Raw genomic sequence first — 27,092 nt, 5'->3', positions numbered from 1 at the left:
TACATATTCACCATGAATGTGATACAGTCCAGTTCAAATTAAAATTCCCCTGATATCCAAGATATCCATGAAATTCTATTTTGTTAGTCAAGGCATCGAGAGATCCCTCTTCTCTGACAAAGGGGGGGATTTACAAAACAAATAAAGTACCCACTCACCAAACATACCACTGATGTGATCAGTTCTGCGATCTTGACTGCATTCAAATTTAAAACGTTAAAAGGAGAAATGAAACTGTGAGACTCCCATAAACGTTAAAAGATGCAGCAGTCTGACTCAGTTTTTAACTTTACATATCTATTTTTGATTTAAGCAAAAAGACAACAAGACTAGCACAAGACTTCACCCTCACTGAGTACGACCAAAGACAAAATGTGAGGTCTTTTACGAAAAAATACTTCAATCTTTCACATTTCACTTTCATTGAAGCAAGAAATGTGCTCAGTCAGAGTTCATTAACCCAGAGGCTAACTCTTTCCCTGGCCTTCACCTCAGCTTTTATCATTGTGTTTTGATAGTAATAGGCAGTAAAACTAGACCCGGGTCCAGACACCCTGACATCATTTTACACATCATATTACAAACTTCTTGTGCATTTGAAGTCCACGCAAATCCTCAAAAATGTCACATATGTTTGCAAATTACAAATGGTTTCCTTTTCAAACCAACTTGACTCAATAAATATGATTATACAAGTGACTCAGGAAGTCAGTCTTACTAAGAGTAAAACCTTCTAGCACATATATCATTCACCCTAGAGCTCTGCTAAACATTAGCCTGTGCTGGAAAATAAAAAAGTGAAATTAACCAATAGTGATCCCAGAAGAGAAGTCATCTTTTCACAGACACACAGTCACAAAACAACACCATCATGGATCATTATGTTGGAGTTTATGGCCTTTGGAACTAAAAACGTTATCTACATGAAATGAAATAAATGAATAAATCAAATAAATTAAAGTGAGGGGCTCAGTTTTGTTTGAGCTGTTTCATACCTCACATTGAGGAACAAAAAATGATTCTATATTTATACACATGTAATGTATATTTATTTCTCTTGACCAACTAGAACATTCAAAAGCATCAGTGTGTCTTAACACACGGCAGCAATAGAAAAACACAGTGTAAAAAAAAAAGTATTGAAGTTTGGCAGAATGTCACTTTAGTGTGTGTACTTTTCCAGGTATCACAACAGCATGTGTTTATGTTTGCTAACTTCAACTCAAAAGTCATTTTTTGGCAATTTATGAATTTTGTTTTAGACAAGATTGATTGAGATGGGCCAAAGTTAATATCATGCTATTTTTATGGTGAACCTGTAGGAATGACCGATACATCAAAATATGAACTGAATACCATAAATTTGAATTCCAGGATAATCTGATGATTTTCCCAAGGATTGAAATGACCAATCGGTGTAAGAATAACTGTCACCTTTGGGTTGATGAACCCAGGCAAACAAACCTCTGCTGTATTAGCAGTAGGTCAAGGCCAAGTGTCAATACCAGACATGATGTCCGTCACGCACTGAGAGGTCAATGGCCTGGGAAAGCTAAAAGCAGAGGAAACATGAAAGTCAATATTGAGGGGGAAGCCTTACAAAAAATCAAGCTGTGTTTCAGTGGTTGAGTCAGTGGATGTTGAGTCTTCAAAATGATCAAATGACTGTCCTGTTAACTGGTTATTACAGTATTAACTTTATATAATGCTATTACAGTACTTTAATAATCGTGACAAAACAGGCTAGGCCAGTTTTCAGGTGCCAGTCATTACATCATACCTGTTTGGCTTGCTTGATCTCAGAACACAGCAGTTCCTCCATTTATAGAATGAAGGACATTTCATTTTTACAGCCTTGTTTGGAGATTAGCGTCTGTCCTCCGTGTCCGTCTCTGCCTGCTCCTAACCTCTATAAACACAAGCCTTATCACAGGCGTTTACAACTGTCAGCATGGTGAGGCTATCATCGGTCACTTTGCTGAAATTCTCGAACATAACGTCATGCGTTATGTATCTGAAGCCGTGGTCCGTTCTGATTTACCTCCTGTCAGTACGGACATGTCACGCCTAACAGTCTCTGTGGTGTATCACAATGAGATCACTCCAGGAAATAAAATGAGGCTATGGAACCTGTTTTGGAGTATTTTTTGAAGGAAGGGGCGAAGAGACCGATGAAGTTAAACAAACATTCGGTGACTGGTGCTGTCAGTAGTGTCTGGCTTGTAATCTCTTTATTGCAGTCATTCACTTTATGACTGACCTTGACTCCACTGCTCTGTAGTTCACATTTTCCCCAGGAGCTACCATCTGATGGTGCTTTCGGGCTTGGCTGGTGCAGCAGGTATCCAGACAATAGTAAAGAGTATATAGATATAATGTGTCACCTGTCACTCTACAATGTGTTAAACACTTTAGCTGGTTTGTGCTGTTAAATGTCCAAATCAGAGGAGTTTGCCATCGTGCTGTTTATTTATTTGTGACAATAATAAAGTGATTTGCTTATCAGTCTCAAACCTCCGTGCCAGGCACCAGAAAGATAACAAATTAGGGTAAACATATTTAAATGATAAGTGGATCATCGTCACAGACACCATAAAGTGGAATTCCGTACATTTTCTTGGCCAACTTTGAATATTTCAGAAGAAAAACATCTTAACAACTTACAGTTATCTATCTCTATATCTGTCTATGTATGAATGTAATGTACAAATAGATGCATGTACAATCCATCAAATAAACACACAAACCTTATCACTGTAAGAAATCTAGCAGAAAGAAAGACCCACAAAGGGAAAATGCACTGCAATCACTGGGTTTTTATAGCCAATCCCTTGCAGTGGTATCAATCCATCTCTCCATCATCCAAGAGGCCACTTCAGTTCTTCTTCTTGTTGTTTTCACACATAATTTTGACTTTCATTGGTCTGTTGTTGCAGCACTTTGTTCCAAACTGAAATATGTCAACAACTATTAGATGGATTGCCCTGAAATTGTATAGTTATTACATGGCAGCAGTTACAGATGTACTGTACCAAAGCATCAGATTCTAGTCAAGGTTAGGTGGCTCCCTCTGAACATACCCACTAAAGCTGGTCCTTGGCCTTTAATCATATCATTTGTCCAGTTCAGTTTTCCCAGAATATTTTCTCAGGCAGGAATTTCCATCATTTGTTCCCTCCATGTTTTCTGTGTAGGAGTTTGAGGATCATTTCAATATCTTCCAATCAACTGATCACTGGTCATTAAGCCAATTACTTGAAATCCAAATTTACTTAACTGCAGCATGGCAGTTTTGTCCCCAGGGACACACAAGGTCAAATCTTTCATCTGTCCAACCCTTCATGACTCATGACATCCCCATGAACCTCAGCTGTACTTTGTGTTTAGTGGCAAATGGTAAAAGCTAGCTTGCTAACCTGCTAAACTAAGATAGTGAACATTGTAAACTTCACTCCTGCTTAGCATCAGTAGGTTAACGTTATCATGATGACGTTAGCAGTAGGGTTAAATTAGTTCATTCTCACAGAGCCGCTATCATGGCTGTGGACTTGTAATTTTAAGGGCAAATAAAATTTACAGAAAGCATATATCATCAACACTGAATGAATAAAATATAAAAAGCCCAAATAATAAGAAATATTATTTCTTCCTGGTCTTTGGTCAAAATATTTTGGGGATCAAGTGCCAGCATGTCCAGTGTTGTTCTAGGGTTGCTCTTACATTCATTAAAAAAAAAAAAAAAAAAAAAAAAAAACTTGCCACATTTCACGAGGACTTCACTTGTAGGTCAATGCCCCCCCTCTGCTTTGGCCTCTTTCCTCTGCATGTGTGAGCTGGCAGTGGGCAGGTGTGGGCCTGATTACCTCTGCAGTCCTTGGTAGCTTGGTACTGCCTGGGTTAATGACACAGGCTACAAGATAAGGCCCAACCCTCTTGATATCCCGGTGTTACTCCACCAGCTCCTTTTCATTGAGAAAAGCTTATCTGTTTCCCAGGGTTATTCCATCTGTCACCTGGCAGAGCACACAGTTGTTTTTCACAGAGTGTATTGATAAGTCAAGGTCCACTCAGCAGGGTGGGTTGGCCTTATAAATATAGAGGCACTGGAGGAAGCAGCAGTAGTACTCACAAACTCATGAAGAGCCCATCCTGTGGGAGGTCACTTACATTTAACTACATAGATCTCTAAAAGCTATAAAATGGACAACGGGTGTCATTGTTCGGCCAACAGCGACAGGCTTTCGAATCCTATCCTCTTCAACATCCTGAGCCAAATGGATAACAGCAAACCAAGCCAAAACAGCCTCAGCTACAACTCAGTGCCTCATAGATGCAACTGTGAGCTGCGGAGGACAGTGTGCTTGAAAAGGCCGTCTGAGATTTGCAAAGAAGCTTCAGCAGTTTTGGTTAAAACCGTCCAGTTCATGAAGAACTTACCTGCCTTTAACCAGATGCCACCAAACGACCAGTTCTCCCTTCTCAAAAGCTGCTGGGCGCCGCTCTTCATTCTGGGTCTGGCCCAGGAGCATGTGGACTTCGAGGTGACGGACACCCCTGCTGACAGCATGCTGAAAAAGATTCTCCTGAACCGTCAGGAGAGCACCGGGATAGAGAGGGAGCAGCCCACCATGGCAGGTGTCAGCAAACTCAAGTCGTGCCTCAAAAAGTTTTGGAGTTTGGATTTGAGTCCCAAGGAGTATGCATACCTCAAAGGGACCACGATATTTAATCCAGGTATGTATTCATCTGGTGTTCTGATTTCTTGGTTCTTTGGGGTAAATTTTTTATCACTGCTGAAAAAATACTGTACAAAAACTGCACTATACACATATGTAAACATAATTTCTTTGCATTCAACAGATGTCCCAGATTTAAAGGCAGTGCTGTTTGTTGAAGGCTTGCAACAGGAAGCTCAGCACGCCCTCAGCGAGGTGGTCCAGCTCCTTCACCCAGGGCACCAGGAGCGCTTTGCCCGAATCCTCCTCACAGCCTCCATGCTGCAGAGCATCACACCCAGCCTCATCTCTGAACTCTTCTTCCGGCCCGTGATAGGCCAGGCTGATCTGCTGGAGCTGCTGGTCGACATGCTCTTCTGCAGATAGAGGAGGACGGGTGGACCTCAAGCAACTGGAGAAAGATGAATCCAATTTTTTTAACCGTGGTGATGCAGAACTCTTTGTTGATCAACTGAAGCAATGTTTGCTCATGAAGTGAGGCAATGCCTAAGAGTGGACTGCTCAAACAAAGTACTTAACAATAGTCAGCACCAGCGATGTGAATTGGTGAACATGAGACTATGAATTGCTTATTATTTACACCGAAGCTGAGGTCACTTCAGCCCAGTTTGAAAAGATGTTATCCACCCACGTGAAAAGATTTGACTTTGCAGACCGTACCCACTGTTAATATACTGCATCATATGGTGAAGATCTTTTCTGTGTCCTTCAGTGTTGTAAATAAGTGTTATCTGCATTGACAGAACATTTCAAATAAATATATTTTTATACATAAATGCAAGAGTGAAGCTTCAATCTTTTAAAGGGAGACACGATAAGTTTTTTCATGCACTGGTCAATTTTGAGATTTTGGCTATGTTGTTTCCAAGGTATGTCTTCTGTCAGAACGGTGGAAAGAATATGTCCAAAATACACACTGAGGCAGTTATTTTAGTTCAGCTTTCTGTTCTTGAAATGTATGCAAAATTCCATATTTAGTTAGATAATGCCTCATTTGCAGTTGTCTTAATGTAAGCAATCATCTGGGGAAGTTCAATGGTGATATCCATTAGCTTACTTTCACCTTTAGTTTCTTGTGTTTGTGTAAAAATTTTTTTTTCTATTTTCTCACTCTGAACCAGAAAGTAGTACTTACATACACCAGACTTTCTGGTTTTATTCATGTCTATATTCTGAAGGGGTTTACAGAGGGGTTTGCTCATATATCATTCACAGTCTGACTTACAGAACATTTTATTCTTAAAAATATGGTGAAATTTTTTCGTAATGGCTGTCGAAATTATTCATAGTGATCTAAAAAGATACATCCAAAATTCCCTCTGTAAAAACCTTTGACTCTAACATATCAACAAAATGAAACAAGAATTTTGAACCTGGCTTTGTCCTTTATCCAAATGTGATCCTCATGGAAACACATCAAGCTAAACCTGACAATATTTGTTTGGCATATCAGCTTCAGCACCTGATCGTCACACTTTGTTCTGAACATACTCATCCCTGCAGTTTATTTGGCAGGTCCGTCTTTACTGACATGTTGTGCAGCCAAGTATTGCTCAAACCCAGTTATTCAGAATTCTTGTCAAGACACCAGGGTTTCCAAACATGTGTACAAAATAATACAAGAGGCACATCCCTAAAACCAAAAAAATATGGTGATTATGGGGTTCAAAAGCTATTTCAATAGCATGCAGTCGAGCTTCAAAGCAGATGCAGAAAATGCAACAGAATAAAGTCTGACAGTTTTTACCCCTCTGACGCTGACTTCACACATTTAAGGAAAACACTGGGTTTGAACCTCATTTGCAAACACTCTGTTGTATTCAGTGTAAAACTCATACTGAGAATTCACATCTGGCTCATACATGCTGTGTTCTCCTTCTTGTTTTATCAGCTTGTGTTTAAATCAAAGTGAGCTTTCAGTGTTGTGGCGAGCATTTCTCAAACTGAAGACCTCATGACCATGTGAACGTTATACCGCTTCAAGAGAGACTGATTGGTAAAGTCACCATGTCATGTTTCTATTATGACCACAAATGTTGAAGCATTAGTGTTTTCTCTTGTAGTGCATTGTCTCCCCCTCATGGAAAATAGTGGAAGTCACACATACAACCTGTGCAACTACAGTCAGACTGCATAAAAAGTGGACTTAAACTGAGTCATGCCCTTTCTGCAACACACACAAACCAATGATCACATTCCTCATGCACAAAAGAGGGTGAGTGGAAGAAGTATCCGAATGCTGAAGAAAACAGCCTGCTGTTAACAACCTGCAGGCTACATTTGATATAGAACAAGCCCTCCTGATTCATCCTAGCCCGTGGTATGTTAGTTGTGAAACAGCGAGCCTTTGCATGACACCTCATACAGGTAAAACAGGAATGTGTTGGTGGGGGCAGAGAGCCAGAGGAAACGGGGTTACACAGGGCAACAGCACACACACCACAAACAGAAGTCTGAAAGCTCAACAATTGACACAGAGGAATTCAGTTGAATTGCTTATTTGAGATCTACTGGGCTTTGTTGAGATTTTTCTTTTCACCTATTTTCAGTCCAAATCACATTGTAATTTCAGTGTTTGAGAAGTATTCTCTTGATAGTGTTGCAGCTATCTGCTTTATTCTGTGCTGTTTCAAGGTGCTGACAATACATTTCTGAAGACTTCAAGACTGAAAATGAGACTTATTACTGAACAAAACCACATTCACTTGAACAAAACAGCTGAAAATATGTAAGTAGACAAACTGTTAATAAAACACCTAAACACGGGTTGTCTTTGTTGCTCATTGAATATGCATATTATTACATATTTTTAGTTGCCTGTCATCTGAGGGGCAGACTACTTTAAGGCTGATAATATCTTAAAATATCCATTATTGATAAATATAGTCTTATTTTTGTGACCCAGTGTAGGACATTGGGATAAGTTCCTGAAATCAGGCTGGTTTTCTGCACTGCTTCTTCCCTTTGCAGTAAATGACAAAGACAAACCCTGGGATTTTATTTCCTTTTTGTCAGAACCAGCCAAACAAGTTTCTTCTTTGGCTGAGGGCGGAAAAAGCCTGCCTGGTGCAACACAGTGACCTCGGGGAGATGAGCTTGACAACAGTAATCCAAGAGATAAAGAAGAAAAGTAGGCTAAAGAGACAGAAAGCAATGCAAGGTGAAGACTTGTTGATATGTGACAGCAAATAATTGTTGCCAAACTAATGGAGCTGCTTATATTCAAACTAATATACTATATGGATATGGATATACTATTTTGGCTTAACACAAAGCTCTGCAAGCACAGAGCAGCATGCCACATTTTCTTTAAGCTAAAATGAGATGTAACCATCATCAAGATATTTCCTCATCGAATGCACACGACAAGGCATAAACAAGCATGGAGATTTTTATTTTGTTAAAAACAGGACTTACCTGCGAATAAAAAACTGTGGCCAAATGCCACAAATGGTTTAACAACCTAGAAAGTAACATTGATTTAAAAATATGTACATCAAAATATGGCTTAACAATACCGTTTTCAGCTCATAACATGCTTTTAAGGACTCTAAATGGCAGGAGTCAATGAACCCATACAGAGCACGCACAATGGCTTGCATAAACAATCACACAGAGAAGAATGAGGACGGTTAACTTAAGCCATCGGTCTCTATCCTCTGGCTCGACTGCTAAGGTTGCATGGAGTGTAGTAACTTTGAAACACTGCATACAAATAGACAAAAAAGATTTGCACTGTCACTCCCCATGTTTCAGTGGATCATTTGCTGCTGATTACAGGGCCATGAATTTAAATGACACTCCAACAGCAAATATTAGCCAGAGCACTAAAATGAGAAGTACAACCGCCCCGGATAAAAGGTGCAAAAGAAAAAGAGAAGATATCAGAAGGATAATATTGTCCATCTAGTCGGCTACATCTTTGTCAACATAGGCACTTGTTTCCCCCTTCAGAGAAGCAGAGGAGCGCCAGAGGAGTCTGTTTCGGTGTCATGGTGGTAGGGGGAGTAGGCTGTGGCAGTGCTGGAGGAGTACGCTGTGGGACAAAGAGCTTTATTTAATGCACTGAGAATAAACAACAAAAAAGCAAACACAGTAATACAGTAGACGTTAAAATTTCATGCATGAGGTGTGAAACAGTTGAGTTTAACCACATTCCCAGGCCGCTGTGTGAAAGTTGTGGAAACACAATGCCATGTACCCTCATTCAAAGACGTGTAACAGGACACCCCGTTCTTCTAACAGCTTCTTCACAGAACAACACACACACACACACACACACACACACAAAAAAAAGGAGACTGCCGCGTGGTAATCCATCTGTAACCCAAGTTCTTCACTAAAATGACATAATAAAACCTGGGACATTATGAGGCATATATTTAATGTGATTCGATCCGCAGCTCAGGCAGGTGGTGTAGTGTGACCACTGAGCTGGAGGGGAGAATGAGGAGGATTGATAAGTGGGTGTAAGGTGGCAGATGAGGGGAGGAGGCAGCTAATGAGGGAAGGATTGTAATATGCAGAGAAAAAGGGGAGAGGAATGCAGGGCTTTCACTGTTTTTAAGGGTGGTACGTTACTGGAAAGTACTGAGGAGGTGAGAAAATGCCTGCAGCTGCAGCAGGTACAATGGGCTGCAAAGACGGAGCCCCACACACTGATTCACCGGGGTAGTAATTACACCTCAATGACCAGGACGAATAAAGGCGAGAGATCTGGCAGCACATGGAAAACAAATACTATCAAAATGTGCAGGATTTCTAACCACTAATCACATGTTCGCACACTCTGTTCTGATTGATTCTGGATCTCATGCAACTCTTCCTCATACGTGCACTTACGTTAACCCGTAGGAGGACAGAAATGCGCTGTGTACTCACTTCTCCCGCTGTAATGTCTCATTTTCCTCGCCAGCTCATCGGATGGCGTCTGCTCCGACACCTTCACCTCAGGAACTGTGGCAGGGGATGAAAAGACAAAATGAGCACAAGCAGATGTGGAGCCTCAGCAGACATTAATCCGGTCATTTATGCTGTTGTGCAATATGTTTTAGAGGACTGTGTGCACCTGTATGAACTCGCCTTAACTAATTATTATTAGGTCAGCGCCTGTAAATGCCTGGTGTATTAGGGCTTAAAACTATGAACCATACAAAAGAGCTTCAGCAGCGTTCCAACAGACACTATGAGTCACTAAAGGAAGACAGGTCAGATGATTGGGATATTTGGTATGTTGCAGCCAGGTGGTGGTGAAAAGGGGTGTCACGTGGTATATTACAAATATTTATACAGCTGTAATCGTGAACGTTAATCGTTTTGAAAAATGTTGCAAAATTCTTACAGTCACTGCTCATGAAAGTGTTGGTCATGGTCTCATTGCCACTGTCAGGGAGAGTCCCGTCGTTCCTCCCGTTCGGGCGCTGCCCTGTCGACAGATGGCTCTTGTTTCTCTTGCCCTTCCTTGTGCTGATGCGGATGACGCCATGCACCAGCTTGCACTCGGCCTCCTGCTCCTCCAGGTTGTAGTCCTGGGCGATGCTGTAGATGAGCTCGCTGATCTCGTTGGTCTTGCGGGAGAAAGAGGAGTCAGAGGTGCACTTGGCCAGCTGGTCGATCTGGTGCAGGGCGTAAAGCTCCAGCAGCTTCTTGGTGATGAGAGAGTCAATGTCTGTGCCCGTGTCACTCAGGTCATCCAAGTCATAGTCCTCACGGGATAACAGGCTGGTGTTGCTGACAGGCCGCTGGCTTTCCCCCTTGCCAGGCGTACGGGTCCGTTTGGGGGCAGCAACCGGATATCTTACCGTCTGACCTGCGATGCGCACATCCGGATAGCGGAAGCTGTCGCTCGTGGGCAACTTGGATGGCTTCGCAGACTTGCTGGACTCCAAAGGGATGCCACAAGTGGGGTTGGTCACAGCCATGCCATTAGGAGGGTGAGGCTCACTACCTGCCTTAGGGGGATGGTCTGTGGAGGTCTCGTTAACAGGCAGGCAGGGCTCTCGGCTTCCATAAAATCCACAGGTCAGTACACAGCAGATAAGTGCCTTACAGCCACTCCAGCCCATGGAGGCACAAGAGCCACAGGCATGTCTGCTGGTGGGCGTGCTGTCTGCTGACCCAGGAATAAATCCTATAGTCTCTGATCCCCGTCCTGTGCCGTTTCGTGGGTGGCCTCTGCTACGACCGTACTTGTTCTCCGAATACCGGGAGTGGTCAGCGTGGTGCTCGTGTAGATGCTCTCCATGAGGATCCTTGTAGGAGTCCTGGCTGGCTGTGCTCTCCCTGGATATAGTCCGAGTCTGTCGGTACTTTTCTGCTCTGGAGCTGGAGCTGTGGTGTTTGTGGTGGCGGGACGCCTGGGGAGCCCCTGTGCTGTGGCCAGGCATGGCTCAAAATGCCTGGGACCTGAAGTGGGAGAGGCATGTTTAGAATTAATGACCAGGTGTAAACCTCCCCTTTTGTTGCCACAGGCGTGCAGCGTTAAACGCACCATAGCACATTAAAATAGTCTGCATTTAAGACCTATGCAGTAAACTATTAACTTCCAGTTAAGTAACCTACTCTGAAACTCCGAGAATGTAAATAAAACTGAGTGCATTGATTGCTGGCCTGATAGTAAATTGGCCCTTTTCGTCGCGCCCTTAAAGTTTGTTTAGCCTACGTTAAATGTGCACCAAAACAATCTTGACCAAAACTCATTCAACATTTGACATGTTTTGATTTTACTAACAAAACGTTCACTTACCGCATAAGAGGAAACACTTGTGGCTTTCTTTTATCCCAGATAACTTGTTCGGCGAGCAAACCACGGAAGTCTCACAGAGAAAACTCCTGCTAGCGCCTCAAACACAGAAAGAAAGGCTTCGCCTGCTCACAGACTTCCAGGTGACTGTACCTCCACGAAACAACAAACTCTGCAGGCCTAAAGTCGGATGCCTCGACCGAACAACACAGCCCAGGTCATTCGCGTCGTCTCCTTTTTGTAAAAACGCAGTCTTGTGTAGCCGATAGTCTCCCAATGTTTGGCTATTACCTGCGGCTACGGCTAATCCCAGATCCTACTCCCACCCACAGGTGAGTCGTGACGTCACGCGAGGCGGATATAACAGCACAGAAGGAAAGAGGATAAATACAAAAAGATGGAACGGCAATAAAATCGAAGACATACATTTAATTAAAGAAAAAAATGGAAAAATATAAAATGGTTGTAAAACGGATCAAAGAGTGAAACTGAAAACATAAAATTTTTCCTCAGTCTGATTGATGTTTGGTACCATGTGATGCAACAACTGATGGTGAAATTCTGTACTTGGCATTCTTACAAATAGACCCGTTCATATGCACACACATGCTGTAAACACACACACACAAGGTCGGCCTGACAGGCACACAGAGGTGCACAGCAGCAGAGCCGGCAGGTGTTTTCCGAACGGTATCTTTCATTCTGCCCTATTTTTCCTCCACAGAAACACTTCATCACCCACTCTTAATTGAAATAGTAGGGCCAACTCACCTGCGGAAAAAACGAGCCTGTGTCGTATGGTGTCCTGCGGTTTCACTGCATTCACAATAAAACAGGAGCACAAGAAAATCAAACACATCAAAACTGTAGTTTATTTATAATGAATGTAAATACAAGTTTCATATCATACAGTAGCTTTCCTATCTATTCCTTTGAATATTATAGAACAGATAACATTTTGTATTCTAGCTCAAGACAAGTTTAATTACATTTTAAAGGATTTTTTAAATCTTATTATTATGATTATTAATTTTATTTTAGTGAGGCATACTTACTCTTATAAAGACCTATTCACTGGGTGTCTATGGATTACACTTTCTAACATACATTTTCCATGCCATTGATCGTTTATCTTTCTAGAAGTCTTCTGCAGTATGTCATTTAAGTTATGACACTAATATGAAAAAAACAAAACTAAACAACGAAACCACATCTGATAAATAAATAAATGACATGTAGCCCATGTGTCATAGTTTTATAACATTTCTAATAAACACACAATATTAAAGTCAGTTTACAGATGCAATGCCCCAGTGCCTTGAAAACAGAAAGGCACTTTTAAGGTGACGTTTTTAAGATAGAACTGCAGTATGTACAAGCTCATAACTGTAAATCTACCAGCATTAACTATTCACATCTACATCTACACATCTTTTTTCATCAGGCTTTATTATAACATCATAGGTTCACGTGTGGAGAGGTTGTCACCTGTTTGACGTGTGTGTCTGTGGGAACCTGGAGGACACAGGTGTCACTTGGCAGCTGCTGTGACAGAGCTAATCCTACTTGCCCCTGTACCCTGCATCTACCTGCCGAGATGTGCCCCAGCCGAGGGTCCGAGTCAATCTCATATCTGTAGTGATAACCCTCCATAACGTCCCGACACGCATCTCTCATTTCAATGATCCACTTCTTCATACCTTTGCGATTCAGGTAGAGCACAAAGAGAAACACCATGCCCACAAACCCCAGCACCAGCCCCAGGAAGACATAGGACGTCTGCAGGGTGAGGTCAGCCACCTCTGCTTGGACTGGAACCACACACCCCATGGCCTGGACGCTGAGCGCCTGCAGCCGGGTGTCACTTCTTGGTGAGGCACACCTTACAGCATCCACATCTACCTGAGCTCTTGTTTCATTGAGCCAGGCCACAAAGCTGCGGATTTCACAGGAGCAGGTGTAGGGGTTGTCACCGAGAAGGATTCGGATGTTCCCGAGCTTGTCCAGCTCTTGAAGAGCATCGGCCCTGAATGTCCTGAAGGCATTGTGTGTGAGGTCCAGCACCTGGAGATGGTTCATGCCAGAGAAGGTTCCAGCGTAGACCATGACTAGAGAGTTGTTTGTGAGGAAGAGCTGCTGCAGGTTGGGAAGGTGGGTGAACATGCCTGGGTGCAGCAGAGCAAGTCGGTTCCCAGAAAGGTCCAGGCGGAGGAGCCCTCTGAGGTCCCCCCAGCGCAGAGCCGTGGTGAGGTCTGTCAGGGCGGAGGCATTGTACAGCGAGCGGCTCAGGTTGAGCTCCTGAAGGGGACTGCCAGGTATGCTGAGAGCTTCTGGATGGATGAGTGCCAGTCGGTTCCCACCGAGGTCCAGGAAGCGCAGGTTGATGAGGGCAGAGAAGCTGTGGGATGCCATCTCTGTAATCCTGTGAAGATGACTAACACTGTAACACCTGCTCTCATACATGAATATTTTCATGCTTGGATACAACTACATGCATCTCACTGAATGTCAACGTAAACAAATGGAGACCACATTCAGAGAAAATGTGTTTATTCGATACACATCAAGAAAGTTAGTCATATTATCCAAATATGGCTTAATGTACATGAACAAAACCAAACCAAAACAATGACATTCTCACCTATTATTGCTTAAAATGATGTTGGTGACATTCTCCAGTTCTGCAAAGCAATCAGGTCCAATCTGGTGTATATTATTCCCTGTGATGATGACAGTCCTTGCATATCCTGGAATACTTTGTGGCACCGTGAGCAGATCCTTGGAAACACATTTCACTGTGCGAGTGACAGTAAAACACTCACAGCCAAAAGGACACTCCAAGCACTGGTATGGTGCACATAGAAGGACTCCCAAAAACACACGGGCTGCAAAAACATACATCTCTAAAGTACAGCCAATTAGGAAGGAAGATAAAAAAACAAAAACTTAATACACAAGAGTATGAATTACAGCAGAAAAAAGTCAATTCCACATGAATTAACAAATCAAATTCTAAATACAAATAGTGCAGAAGTGGCAAAGAGCGCTCCAGCATCAGCCCCTCTGAAGCTGCTCCACTCAGGGAACAAAGAATCCTGTAAATTGATGGGAGTTCATATCACGCACAATCTGCTGGATGAAAAAGGTACGTGCTTCCCTTAAAGCTACAGAGGACGATCAGGGCATCCACAGCCTGTGACCTCCACCACAGTCTGCCAGGGGACACTTCGCATTCAGCACATCCAAAATTAAGTTACAGAAACAGAAATAATGCACTGATAAGAGATATAAAATAATAAATAATCCTCTTTTGGGGCCACAGCATCACAAACAAATCTGTAAAATAAATAACATATTGGAATATAATGTAGTATTGCTCGTGATTTGGATAATTCTGCAGAGTTATAGTAACATTCCAGCATGAGGACGCACTTAGAGAGCATTCAGCTTCTGTCTGGAGAAAAGCAAATACACTCATGTGAAAGAAAACACTTGACATTGACTCAAGGAGGACATTTTTACGGCACAATACCACTATTTATCACATGTGGGTCCTACATTATTCTATCTTTGGCGGTGGTTCATATCTCTCATACAAATAATTTATGAATACTTTCTGCATTAAGATTTCGTGATCCATTTGGTAGTGATTCATCACTGAACTGTACATTAGCCGGTCTGGAAACACATTCATCACTGCCATTCTTTAAAAAAGACCTCTCTGGATTCTACAGCATTGCTCTGCTGTGGCCTAATCTGGAAGGGAGCATCTTCCTTTGTAATACTCTTAAAAACCCATCATGTGAAAAAACAGCAATGGTTGACATGTTTGAACCTTACTAAATCCTAAATACTTACAGAAAACAATACAAATAAATGTGAACTGCTAAAACATAAATTACTGATATCAGATTTACAAATAAACAGCTGGACTTTCACCTAAATTAGCCTCCAAGATCACTAACAGACAGGCCGACAGACAAAACACGTCATTCAGCAGCCAATGACGAGTTTAACCAAAGTCTGTGATTCATCCCGTTGACCCGCTCGCTCCACTACTGCAGGTTGAACGTCAGGATGAACGTGCCGAGGACTCCGCAGAGCATAAAGAAGGGAAGCCAGGTCTTGAGGAACGCTGCCCAGCTGAAGGATACAGAGAGGGTAATATGCGTTAGAGCAATCGTCAACACCTGGATTTCATGAATGTGTGAGTGGCAGAGAGAGTAAAACACCCTCCCTTGTGCATTTTTGGACAGACAAGGACATGCGAGGAGTGCTGAAGTATCACATGGTCCGTCTCTTTACTCCCATGGGCCCACAGCCAACCCCCTCCCACCAGCCTGCGTCCTACTGTCCTCCCCCCAGCCGGCGCAGGGAGCCCCACCAGAAAAGTGACCTTCAGTGGTGGCACAGAGGGGGAGCGCCGCTGTCAGTGATGAATTACATGACTCCCCTTCTTTTTAAAAGTCTCCTGTGCCGTGGGAGTGTATGTGCAGAGGCAGCACAAACTGTGACGCCATTGCTCTCTATGTGGGTCAGCGGAGAATAATGAGGGGGGTTCTCTGAGCCATATGTCTCTTAATGCTCACTAGCGTCCAACAGCAGAGCATTTCAAAAGACACATTTGTGATGAAGATGCTTCAGGTGTGTTTGGGCCAGAGTCAGAAGCAACTGTATTTTCCCTCTTGGACTTCTTCTGTCTTCTCTGCATGTACGACACCGACTGCAGGTCCGTCTGTCCTGGAAGAGGAATCCCGCCTGTGTCAAGATCTTTTTTCCCCTCATTTCAAATGAAATGTTTTTGTTGTGTGTGGAGTTTTTCCTGATATGAATCAGGGGGTCTACGGATAGAGGGTGTCTGTTGCTGTAGAGGGAATATGTTAGATACACTGAAAAGCAGTTCTAGGCAAATTTGTTATTTGTAATTTTGGGCTATATATACAAACTCAGCTTGACACTGCAAACAAAAACCAGAAAAATAAGTTTAATACAGATGTGCTTCCTGTTTGCAAACAATCCACTGCTGCATGGACTGCCACGAGGTTTTGATAGTGTGCCTGTGGACAGCTGCAGCTCAGATGGAAGAGCGCATAAACCATTAGGGTTGGTTCAACGCCAGTCTGCTTCCAACTGCCTGTACGAGTCCTTGATGACAACAGTCAACCACAAAAGCATCTGCCAAATAACTGGCATGTATTCATAATGTAATGGGAGCTAAACTGAGTAAACCTTAATGAAGCAATTCTTGTCTTTATCTTGGTTAAAATTATGAGGTGTTGAAATGTTACTGCTCAGTGTCATGGTGCATGCCCACCAGAGACAGATTACAGAAATGTACTGAAAACCTATGAACAGGATGCTGACCTGGAAGTGAGGTAGGACTCTGGTTCTAAGTATGAACCGATCTTAACTGTAATGCTAATGACAGGATGAGGTAAAACACTTACCTCACATGCTTCCCATGGATAAGAGACCGCACGCACAGGTTCACCATGTTCCAAGATGTGCTATTGTCGTAGCGCATTAGGTTGAGGGCCATGGCGACGTGGGAATGGCAGTTGTCGAAGCACAGATTGTGCTTCAACATAACAGAAAAAGTAGATATTAGTATATGTATAGCGATGTGGAAATAGGTGTGTTAAAAATCCTAAATATTGTCTTACCGGTCTACATTTGTATTCCTCAGATGCATCTTGCACTGCTTTGTCCCATGTAGCAGCACCATTTCCACACACTTTATCCACATCAAGCCTCCAATACCTGTAATATCAGTGAACAATCAATCAGTGTACTCATTTAAATGTGTGCGTTGGTGTGACCTACTTGTTGAAATACTATCAATATAACATTTTAATGAATAAACTTACTTTGTTGGTCGACCGAAGCCCATGTTGTCCTCCTGAAAAATAAATAAATAAATAAATAAATTTTAGAAACATTTAATGGATCATGCCAGTGAATTTATGCTTCAGATTATTGTGGAAATCAGCTCTACTTGAGTGAGTTTATAACTTTATCACTCAAATACAGTTAATGCCCAAAGTCATTATTATTACCTCATTCATTATCATTCATTGCTATCTCACTGGAGCCATCACACTAAAAGTGAACTGTTGCATGAGGTGAAACTGCCTGTTGCAGATGATAACAGATGATAAATAAATATATTTTTAGATATAAAGCGATACGCACCGAGACAAAGTACGATCCAGCAAAATCTCTTATGATCCCAGAAGAGGTGCATATGCCCATGTGACCAATAAAGGGGAGCACCCACCTGCAGGATGCACCCACAACACAATACATTAACACACGAGTCAATTCATATACGTTTGATCGTGCATGTACTCTAAGAAGTACAATTAGCGCAGCAATTTATTAAAAAGAAATATATGGAATGACGGCTAACGTATTCGCCCGAGCGGTAAGCTGTTACAGGCTAAGCTAGCAAGACCAGGAGAGCGATGTATGTTAGTTTCTTACGATAAAATAGGAATAGGTGTCCAGACAACGCAGTAGGGGTAGCGACTGTTTTTTCTGTCGCTCTTGAAGAAATCGCCGTGGTAATTCATCATCACGTCGCTCTCGTCCACCTCCGCCATCACTGCCTGGAGTGACAGGGGAATGACAGTGACGCACAGCCGGGGCGAAGCGGCGTACGAGCGGAAGCGCGCAGCGGCGTAGACGCCTCCATGGCTGAACGGAGCCAACTGTCGGTCATTGAACGCAACACCGCTCATTCGTACGATGTTAGTCAACTTCATAAGACTAAGGACTCCCGTCGTCAACGTTTCAACCAAAACATTATTTTTTCATTTGTATTTATTTTTAAGCCTTTATTAATGTTTGCTGTATGATTAATCATAACGTGGCAAAGACCAATCAGTTATTTACTCTTACTGTGCACTTATTTTCAGTATGATTTTACCACTTTATACTGTTGAATGTGCTCATCCATTATTTAAAATTAATATGATTTGGGCAAACAAAGAGCTATTTTTTCTCTGGGCCGTTTCAACCATATTTGGCACCAAAACTCAGCCAGTATAACCTCCACTAGCCCTGAAGCTGGGTCACCTCATTACTGTACAGCATATGGGGCATGAGACGCTCCCACCCGGCTACTCATGCTTGTGATGTACTGCACTCATATTTGTTGCCAAATAGTCAGCAAAAGCAGGGAGTACAGCAGACAGTGATGAATGAGCAAGGCTACTGTAGAGTTCATAGCACAGCCTCACCTACATCTTCCCAGCCTTGTTAGTCATGTGTCAGTATAGTGCTGTCCGTTGTGTAACTGTTACACGGAAAGGACAAACAATTCATCATTAATGTAACCACTGAAGGAACAAAAGAACAGACAAGAGGTGTTCATTAATTTTATTCTTCACTTTGTTTGCAAAAAAGATTATTGTAGGAGTCCTCAAAGAAAAAGAGCGTTCATTAATAAACAAAGTAAAACACATGGAAGCCTGGTGTTGCATGATGTTGAGGACCCATTCCTTACAATTTACTATATTTGAGGGCAAAGAAGACCCAATGAGCTGTTCTCTAAGCACGGGATGGGATGGCTCTGTGCCCTTTTTTATCCCACAACTGTGGTCAGAGAAGCCTCATGCAAGCAGGACTGAACACCTGACTGCAGCAGGTGCTAGAGCCACACAGCTAGTAGGCAGGAACCCCATCAGTTGCCATACAGCACAACTTGGTGTCTGTGTCCCACTTATATCCGACATTAGTTTCACACTGACATTTCATGCCAAACAACATTTGCAATCAACGGGACAGGATTTAACACAAAAAACTGTATTAGAAAGCTGCTTTTTTTGTTTTTTTACAAATATTTCTTCGTCAATATCTTGTTGATTTTGTCAACAATTGTTGTAGTAAAACCTCTTAACTAAAAGGAGCAAAGTATGCCAAAATTATGTTTCAATGAAACAAAGAAAACAGACATTAATCCTTGGCCATTGAAATGGTCGATGACAACCTTTGGCAGAAGAAACCACTTGTTTTTTCAGACAGTTATACACTAGACAAAGCTCATAAATACTTTGCATTGGAGCAACACTTGATACTTTCACAACTTGTCCAGTGACAGTTAATTCTAGGCTTCCTGTGACCAAAACTCCAACTTAAAATATGATCAAGTCTAACTCGGAATCAATGACTTGGGTGTGCAGCCTTTGTGAGATGAGCGGGCACTAAGACTCTTTGCTCCAACTGTAGAGCAGACCGGAGATGCAACAAACGCCGTCTTCTGGTCTGTGATCCGATCCTCCACGGAGGACACTGCAACTGTGTCGCCACACTGACCTGAAAATAGATCACCCGACCACAGGGTCCTCCTTCTACATGTTGTGTCTCCAACATAAACCTGAGGAGGGATAAGTGCTGAACTCCTCCTTCTTCGTTAGAAACTGGGGAGTGACGTGGAAGGTGTTCTCTCCTCAAAGGTGTCCCCTCCTCCCCGCGCCATCAAAGGGTGCAGGGAGCGGCTGAGGTGTTGTCGGTGCTTTGAAGGGGCGAGATGGGTGTCTTCTCCACCCTCCATGAATTCCTCTCCCCAAAGTGGTCTCCACCAGTCCTCTCTTTGGACAGGGGAGGGCGATGCATAGTGCAGAGATGTGACATGACATTCACTCAATGTTTCTGTCAGATAGGCGGGGAATTAAAATTCAAACAGGAGCTGGGAGAGTGCTTTGCTTCCTACATCCATTCTAAAGAATGGCCGACAGTTTGTCTAGCTCGGCCGACACTGCACTTGTCCCTCTGAGCTGTCTTCGTCATCAGAGCCATCTGGGCCAACGCCACGCAGGCCTGTGATGCGATAGCCCATGTTAAGCAGCATTACCTCCAGTGGATCAGCGTTCATACGTCGCTGGTTTGCCTGAGCAGCACCATCCATGTCCTCCACCACTCGCCCGTTCTCACTCTCTGTCTGTATTATGTGAAAGCAGGGAGGAGGAGAAAGGGTCAGAAAGGGATATAAAATCAGCTGAAGTGGTAAAGGTCTGAATACTTTTGTTTCTTTGTACCGTGCTTCCACACATAAATACACAGAAGTGTCAGCTGGTTACCTCTGGCCTGGGGTTCCATAATCGAACCACTGGGTCAATACCACTGGTAGCCAGGAAGCAGTAGCTGGGGTGCGGCTGCAGGCAGTTGACTATGGACTCATCCCCCTGCAGGATCCTCACCAGGTTAGTCGTCTCCTTTTCCCAGATAAAGAAGGAGCCGTCGTCTGAGCCGCTGACAATGTACTGGCCTTTGCTGTCATCAGAAGGAAACTATTCAGACCTGCCTGACGACCCATGTTCTTAGTTACAGTGTATGACGCATGACAGAATCACCAAATTGTGCCACCTTTTACATTGAACTTCCTTCAAGAAACACTTGTTACCTTCATCATACGGGTGTGTAACCTGGGTTTTCCCAGTTTTGGTGTGAAAGGTAGCAGGGAATTTTGGTATAAGGTTCAATGGGAACTGAGCTTTGTGTTACAGTTAAGTTGCTGTTACGAGGTGTTAGACTTGAAACTACATTACACAGTGTGTCATGAGGTCAATTAGACCTCACAATCTTGTGCTTGAACATCAAAACAGGCCATGGCTCTAAGATATTTTTCTGTAAATAATCTTCTTTGAATTGTTATGCACTGTGCACATATAGTTTCTGCCTGTATTGAAATGTGCTTGGTACCTAAAGCCTACATTTATCAATGAAAGCTGTTTTTCACTGGTTGTTTTTGCTCTGTTTATTCTCCACGTTAGATTCGTCATTGTCTGAAGCTACGGAGCTCATGACTGCCCCCTAGTGAGCCTTCAGTAGACAGGGAAGGAGATCAACTGACCTTCCAAAGAAGTTGGCCTCTTTGATGTCAGTGGTGGTGTTGCAATGGCCACAATATCTGTGCTTGTAGTCAAAGCTGCGCTCTCTCAGCACCAGCTCATCTTCAGGGATGGATTCCTTCCGACTGAATGACTGGAATCGAATGGAGCTGTTGGCCTTCTTATCATCTGCTGATGAAAGAGAAAAACAAATAAATGAACAGGTCTGTTAATCTGGAAATGCAAATCTAACATATAGACACAGATACACACATACAACACAACGGTTTGTAAACCTAAAAAAGATTTGTCATAGCCTGTATCACCCTCCCATCTGTATATACATACGTTGTAAGTAAACAGAATTATCCAGTGACATCAGCTCACATGGTGACTCCACAATGCAACTTTGTACATATAAATGAGAGCTACAGCAAATCAGCCAAGTGCCAATGACCTCTTTTCTACCTGAGTCTGACTTGGAGAAGAGAGCAGCTTTGATGTCTTTATCCAAAGCGTCACAGGCACTACTGTGCGCCTGCTCTGGAAACTTTCCTTTGAAATCATCCAGACACTCCAGAGCTTCAGCCACATACTTCAGCTCAAACAGACACCGCGCCAGCCTGAAGTGAGCCTTCAGATGACTGGGGTTTAGAGTCAGGGCCTTCAGACAATCCCTGAGGGCATCATAATGGTCTCCATCCCTGTGAATCACAGATGTAAACACTTGATAACTGCTTTCATAGCCTTCAGGAGTGGGTGGTGAATCCTCTCGCTGCAGTGGTGTAATGATGCGTACCACTTGCGCTTCATGTAGGCTGCAGCTCGGTTTCCATACAGCATGGCGTTGCAGCTGGCCTGGTGAATGCCTAAACTGTACAGCTGGATGGCCTGAGTCCACTGCTGCCGCGCAAACGCATCATTAGCTTGTTGCTTTATCTTCTCCAAGTGAGGAGGGAGGTCAGTAGAGCTAAAACAAAGTGAGCAGAAGAAACATCACTCAACTGTGTTCACGCTCCAACCTTTTAACAGTCAATTTGTGGATAAAAACCAATGACTGACAGTGACAAAGCAATTACCCAGAGTGTATCTTGCTCCCGGCAAGTCGAATATGGCTGGTTGGCAAGTGAATTCCATTGGAGACACCATTGGTTGTCTTTCCGTTCTGGACATCTCCTGGAAAGCCAAAAGATTCAGGAACTGACAATACATCTATTGATATGCTACTGCATTACCTCGAAGAGGCGCCATTCAAGATCTTCTTGTTAATATAGAGGGCACCTACCTGTTGATGATTGGCACTTTTTTGGGAGCAAGAAGGTGTATGGCCTTTGTTTAAATGTCAAGTCAAACAGATACACCTAGAAGAACCATTAGAACACGAATAACAGAAGGTTAAACACCGAAACACAATTCAATAACTCCCCTCATCGTTCCTTGTTGGTTCTGAGAAGCGTTACCTGTTCCCCACCCATGTTAACGAGTAGCTCAGTGCCATCTGGACTGAAGGTGACATAGGTAGCCACCAGGACCCTCAGGCGGTTATTGTAGTCTGGGAGTTTTACTGGGAGGTGCCCTGGAGCATTCAAACAGAAGAAGGTGTCATTCAACCACATCTTTCCTGCAACCTGCACATTTCCTGATGTCATTAATATATGATTACAATACCAAATGTACCCAGTGAATAAATTTGATGCCAGACGTATATGTACCTGCAACATAATACTGCCCCGCTCCATCTGGAATGGGCTTCTGCCTGTCACAGAATGTGTGCACAGCTGCTGATGTGCCCTGATTCAAAGATTTCCTGTGTAAGGAAAAGATATCCTGGTTAAAACTCAGTTGAGCGTGTGTATGTCAAATCCTGGAATGTGGAGTGTACCACAATGGGTTGCTGAACAATAATGGCACAAAAAAACTACCAACCTGTAGTTGTGAATCATCCTGATGTCATAAAGGCGAACAAAGGGCCCGTTGGCTCCCACTGCCAGGTAGTTGTTGTCCCGTGGGTTGACAGCCAAACACTTGGCCTCTACCAGCTGCCCACAGAACTCCGTGAGGTCAATCAGCACCTCGGAGCGTTTACTGCTCTCCCTCAAGTCATACTGTCTGTAGCGAACAAGGAGACAGTGAACACATCACCTGTAGCAGACTTAGGCATTGGATGCATTTTGACTTAAACAAAACAAGGTGATTTCAGTCCTCTCTGATCTCTGGGTCCTGACCTGATGATGCCATCCTCCGCAGCACTCCAGAAAGTGTTGGGCCACATGGGCGCTGTGGCGATGCGTTTGACTCTGTTGGTATGATCAGAAAACATATGGATGGTTTCCTTCACTGTCAGGTCATGCACATGGACCTTTGTGTCGGCTGCACCTGTTACCAAAATTCTGTCCCCGGAGTGAGGGAGGAACTGTGTGGACAGACAAAAACACCTTGATAAGTAGGGACACAATGTCGGTAACCACAGATGAAGACATGTTTACAGTACATACTTACATGACCAGTCAGTTGATATTACCATTTCTACACGATGGATTATAGTCTGATGAATGGCTTTTAACACCACCTCCACATTATCTTACACTGCAACATTTTCCCTCTGTACCTGTTTCTCTCATAAAGCTACAGCGGTGTGCCTTGTGGCAATTTGTGCCAGAAAACTGCAACAAAACCGAGCCTTGAACATGTAGACACACGATTTTCCACCAAACTACGTGCCACTCACTAAATGGCCAACAGTGACACCTAATGTACAAGAAGTGAATTAGGATCACAGAGAGCATTTGGTGATAACATTGGAAAGGGTGAGGTGAGGCAAAGCAAAGCCTTAGTACCACACAACATCCAGAAGTTTCATTGTTGTTTGAGTCGTGAATTGTCATGAAAATTGTGATAGTGAGTCAGAGTTAGAAACATGTATTTACAAGGTTAAAATGGCCTTCAATGAGACTAAAACAGGAACACTCCACACATCTTACTCTGACTGTGTGATGTTTGATTCTCGCATTGCTGCCTTAATCACATTATGACTACATAATCAATGGCTATGTAAACAAAGTCACTGCAAATGATTTCATCCCACTTTCCCACCTACCATTCAACACGTCCATCTGACACTCAGTCCATCTTACCTTCACAGAGAATATATTCGCTGCATGACCTGTGTGCATAGTTGTAAGCTTCTTGTGTCTGAATGGATCCCAGATGATGGCATGTTGATCATCTGAGCCTGAGGCCAGTAGACTGAAGACAAAAACAACAATCACCAGTCAAGCAACATTTATTAAGGCTCATGGATTTTCTTCCAAGAGAAGTCACTTGTTTCGACTTCTCCACCCCTTCAGTTGACACTGAAGGGATCCACTATGAGACAAATTATTAACAACTTAAAGAGCAATTGGAGGTGAACAGATCCCATAACTGAGTAGCAGAACATGGTGAGCCCATTGTATCATTTTAGGCAATAATAATAATAATATAACAACATACTACTTTTATTCTGACATGGAACCCAGCAGTATTGTGTCTATAATGTACCTCAGAATAAGAGTTTTGTCATAATCATATGGGAATGTCAACCCATCAGTGATCCCACATCAGAGACTACAATTGCGAAATGTACGGTGTTGAAGACTTACTCTCCTCGCTCGTTCCATTCTAAACAGTTCACGCAGCCGGTGTGGCCCTGTTGAGACAGACAGTATAAACTGTTACAAAATATAATACAGCCCTGATTGCAGAGACGGTGGGACGCTGTGTAAAACATAACAGAAACAGAATGTGATAATCTGCTAACCCTTTTAGACATGCACTCAATTGAAAACAGCAGACATTATATTTAATGTTTCATTGATTTTTGTAAATATCTGCTTATTCTGAATTTGATTCAGCAACACGTTTCAAACAAGTTGGGACAGCAGCAACTAAAGACTGGGAAAGTTGTGGAATGCTCCAAAACACCTGTTTGGAACATTCCACAGGTAAACAGGTTGATTGGTAACAGGTGATAGTATCATGATTGGGTATGAAAGGGGCATCCTGGAAAGGCTCAGTCGCTCACAAGTAAGGATGGAGCAAGGTTCACCACTTTGTGAACACATGACTGTATAAAGGATGTTACTACATGAGCTTGAGAACAGTGAGTAAAGCTGCTCACCGTAAACACAGTTTGTTTGCAAATGACTGCATTCAGTTTTTATTCACATTTCACACAGCGGCCCAATGTTTTCGGAATCGGGGCTGTAATAAACAGACATATCTTGTCTTTCTCCCTCACTTTTCTCAACCCGTTCTCTCTTCATGCGCACACACACTTGCTGTCACTGACCTGAAGCTCAGCCTCCAGTCCAAGTCTCTTGATGAAGGGGTCAGTCACATGATAGACCCTTTGGAAGCCTGATGCTCTCTTGTCCTGAAGACACAAATGAAGTCCCCATCACACTTTTGTTCACGAGAGAGGACAATCATAAAAATGTAAACAACTCTTTTGTTTGGGTTACCCCCACCACCATTATTTCTATATATGACAAACACATTGTCTGTTCACTGGTACACTGAGCTTCTCTGATGCTCTGACATTTGTTTACTCACTCTGATCTGCCTGTGGAGGATATCTCTGGTGATGTTGACAGTAGCCATGGCCTCACCACAAAACATAAATTAGGGTCGGGCAGGAGGTTCCAGGGGTCAGAGCTCAGATGACATTTACTCTGTATTTCTCGAGAATAAGCTGGAAAGAAGTAGAAAACATTCACACAGGGTAGATCATTCAGGAAGGACAATTAGCACAAGGCAGAGGTTTAACGTTGGTTTAATCGCAGCTCTAAAGCGACGGTAAGGACAAGGTGTTCAGCGGGTATCTGAATTACTCACTCACTTTGTGTTCTTTACAGACATCTGAAACATAAGCATGTCATATCATGTTAGCTGCTCTACACATTTTGCTCACTCCAGTGCCAAACTCAGTGGGTTTGCTCCCGTCAACGAACATCAACAAGCCGAGCTTACTAGCAACTAGCAATTATTAGCAATGCACGTCTGTCAGTATTATAATCGGCTAACTGTTTCGCAAAACACTGCCGATTATTCAAACGTTTAGGCGCTGTTAGCGTGGCAGAACCATTAGCCACCTATGCATCGGGCCTTTTAAGAGACCTGTCGTTTATCAAGTAGCTGGCGTTAGCGTATTTGCGTTACCTTGCTAGCTAAACAAAACGTGCACTTCATGTCACATTAACGTTTGCAACGCTTTAATTGCAATTGCCGGATCCTAAACAATGCTCACCGCTTTCCTTGAGCTAAAATGACTTCTGTCAAGAAATGTCCATTTAATAGACGTGATGAATCACACTCTATGTGAGTTTGTTGACAGGGTTCACACTAATACCTTCACTGACTTGAACATGAACCTCCTCCCACTGAACGTATCACGCAGCACTTCCGCTCCGTGTTTATTTCAAAATAAAAGCATTCTCCTACAAAGTACAGCTAACGTTAGCAAACATTTCGTATCATAGCTCAAAAAGCAAACAAAAGCAATTAAGATGCAAGACTTAATGCATACTACAGAGTGTATAATGTTATGCTAAATGACAGTCCTCCTCAGTCATTTTAAGAGGTTTTATTTTTTTTGCAACAGACCCAAGCAGTATGAGGGAAAAAAATGTTTTATTCTAAACTAAGACATAGAGTGAGATTGTCAATTTAATGCACTGGTCACAGAATGAGAAAGAAGAACTGTATACAGCAAGCGGCCAGACGAACAAGTATTGCAGATTAGAG

General features: G+C 42.9%; 5 protein-coding genes across 6 annotated transcripts; 1 reads left to right on the top strand and 4 right to left on the bottom strand.

The window, feature by feature from the left end:
* The first annotated feature begins 4,199 nt into the window (after positions 1-4,199).
* On the top strand, positions 4,200-5,102 carry nr0b2a (nuclear receptor subfamily 0, group B, member 2a). Its single transcript, XM_076738003.1, has 2 exons — positions 4,200-4,734; positions 4,861-5,102. The coding sequence occupies exons 1-2, from the start codon at positions 4,200-4,202 to the stop codon at positions 5,100-5,102; spliced, it is 777 nt and encodes a 258-aa protein (XP_076594118.1).
* Positions 5,103-8,161: 3,059 nt separating this feature from the next.
* On the bottom strand, positions 8,162-11,769 carry kdf1a (keratinocyte differentiation factor 1a). Its single transcript, XM_076737892.1, has 4 exons — positions 11,482-11,769; positions 10,078-11,141; positions 9,618-9,692; positions 8,162-8,772 (listed from the first exon to the last, which is right to left on the bottom strand). Exons 2-4 carry the CDS (start codon positions 11,120-11,122, stop codon positions 8,687-8,689), a joined length of 1,206 nt encoding a protein of 401 aa, XP_076594007.1. The 5' UTR covers positions 11,123-11,141; positions 11,482-11,769; the 3' UTR covers positions 8,162-8,686.
* A 565-nt stretch (positions 11,770-12,334) lies between these two features.
* Positions 12,335-14,379, bottom strand: LOC143324124 (trophoblast glycoprotein-like). The gene is made up of 2 exons (XM_076736341.1): positions 14,120-14,379; positions 12,335-13,900 (listed from the first exon to the last, which is right to left on the bottom strand). Exons 1-2 carry the CDS (start codon positions 14,377-14,379, stop codon positions 12,937-12,939), a joined length of 1,224 nt encoding a protein of 407 aa, XP_076592456.1. The 3' UTR covers positions 12,335-12,936.
* On the bottom strand, positions 14,012-18,128 carry LOC143324125 (transmembrane protein 222-like). The gene is made up of 6 exons (XM_076736342.1): positions 17,962-18,128; positions 17,671-17,755; positions 17,346-17,377; positions 17,142-17,238; positions 16,926-17,056; positions 14,012-15,621 (listed from the first exon to the last, which is right to left on the bottom strand). The coding sequence occupies exons 1-6, from the start codon at positions 18,078-18,080 to the stop codon at positions 15,534-15,536; spliced, it is 552 nt and encodes a 183-aa protein (XP_076592457.1). The 5' UTR covers positions 18,081-18,128; the 3' UTR covers positions 14,012-15,533.
* A 715-nt stretch (positions 18,129-18,843) lies between these two features.
* Positions 18,844-26,734, bottom strand: wdtc1 (WD and tetratricopeptide repeats 1). 2 transcript variants are annotated; one of them, XM_076737982.1, is made up of 16 exons: positions 26,596-26,734; positions 25,902-26,040; positions 25,639-25,722; positions 24,950-24,996; positions 24,443-24,554; positions 23,534-23,721; positions 23,235-23,417; positions 23,021-23,115; positions 22,769-22,884; positions 22,594-22,669; positions 22,388-22,484; positions 22,108-22,278; positions 21,777-22,012; positions 21,332-21,500; positions 20,559-20,751; positions 18,844-20,419 (listed from the first exon to the last, which is right to left on the bottom strand). In XM_076737982.1, exons 2-16 carry the CDS (start codon positions 25,965-25,967, stop codon positions 20,222-20,224), a joined length of 2,031 nt encoding a protein of 676 aa, XP_076594097.1. In that variant the 5' UTR covers positions 25,968-26,040; positions 26,596-26,734; the 3' UTR covers positions 18,844-20,221. The 2 variants fall into 2 exon arrangements, with proteins under 2 accessions (XP_076594097.1, XP_076594098.1); XM_076737983.1 differs by having other exon boundaries at positions 21,332-21,497.
* Between the last annotated feature and the right edge of the window lie 358 nt (positions 26,735-27,092).

Source organism: Chaetodon auriga, chromosome 8, assembly GCF_051107435.1.
Source record: "Chaetodon auriga isolate fChaAug3 chromosome 8, fChaAug3.hap1, whole genome shotgun sequence".
Lineage (NCBI taxonomy): Eukaryota > Metazoa > Chordata > Actinopteri > Chaetodontiformes > Chaetodontidae > Chaetodon > Chaetodon auriga.
The sequence above is the reverse complement of the archived record's forward strand: the minus strand, read 5'-3'. Positions and strand labels throughout refer to the sequence as shown.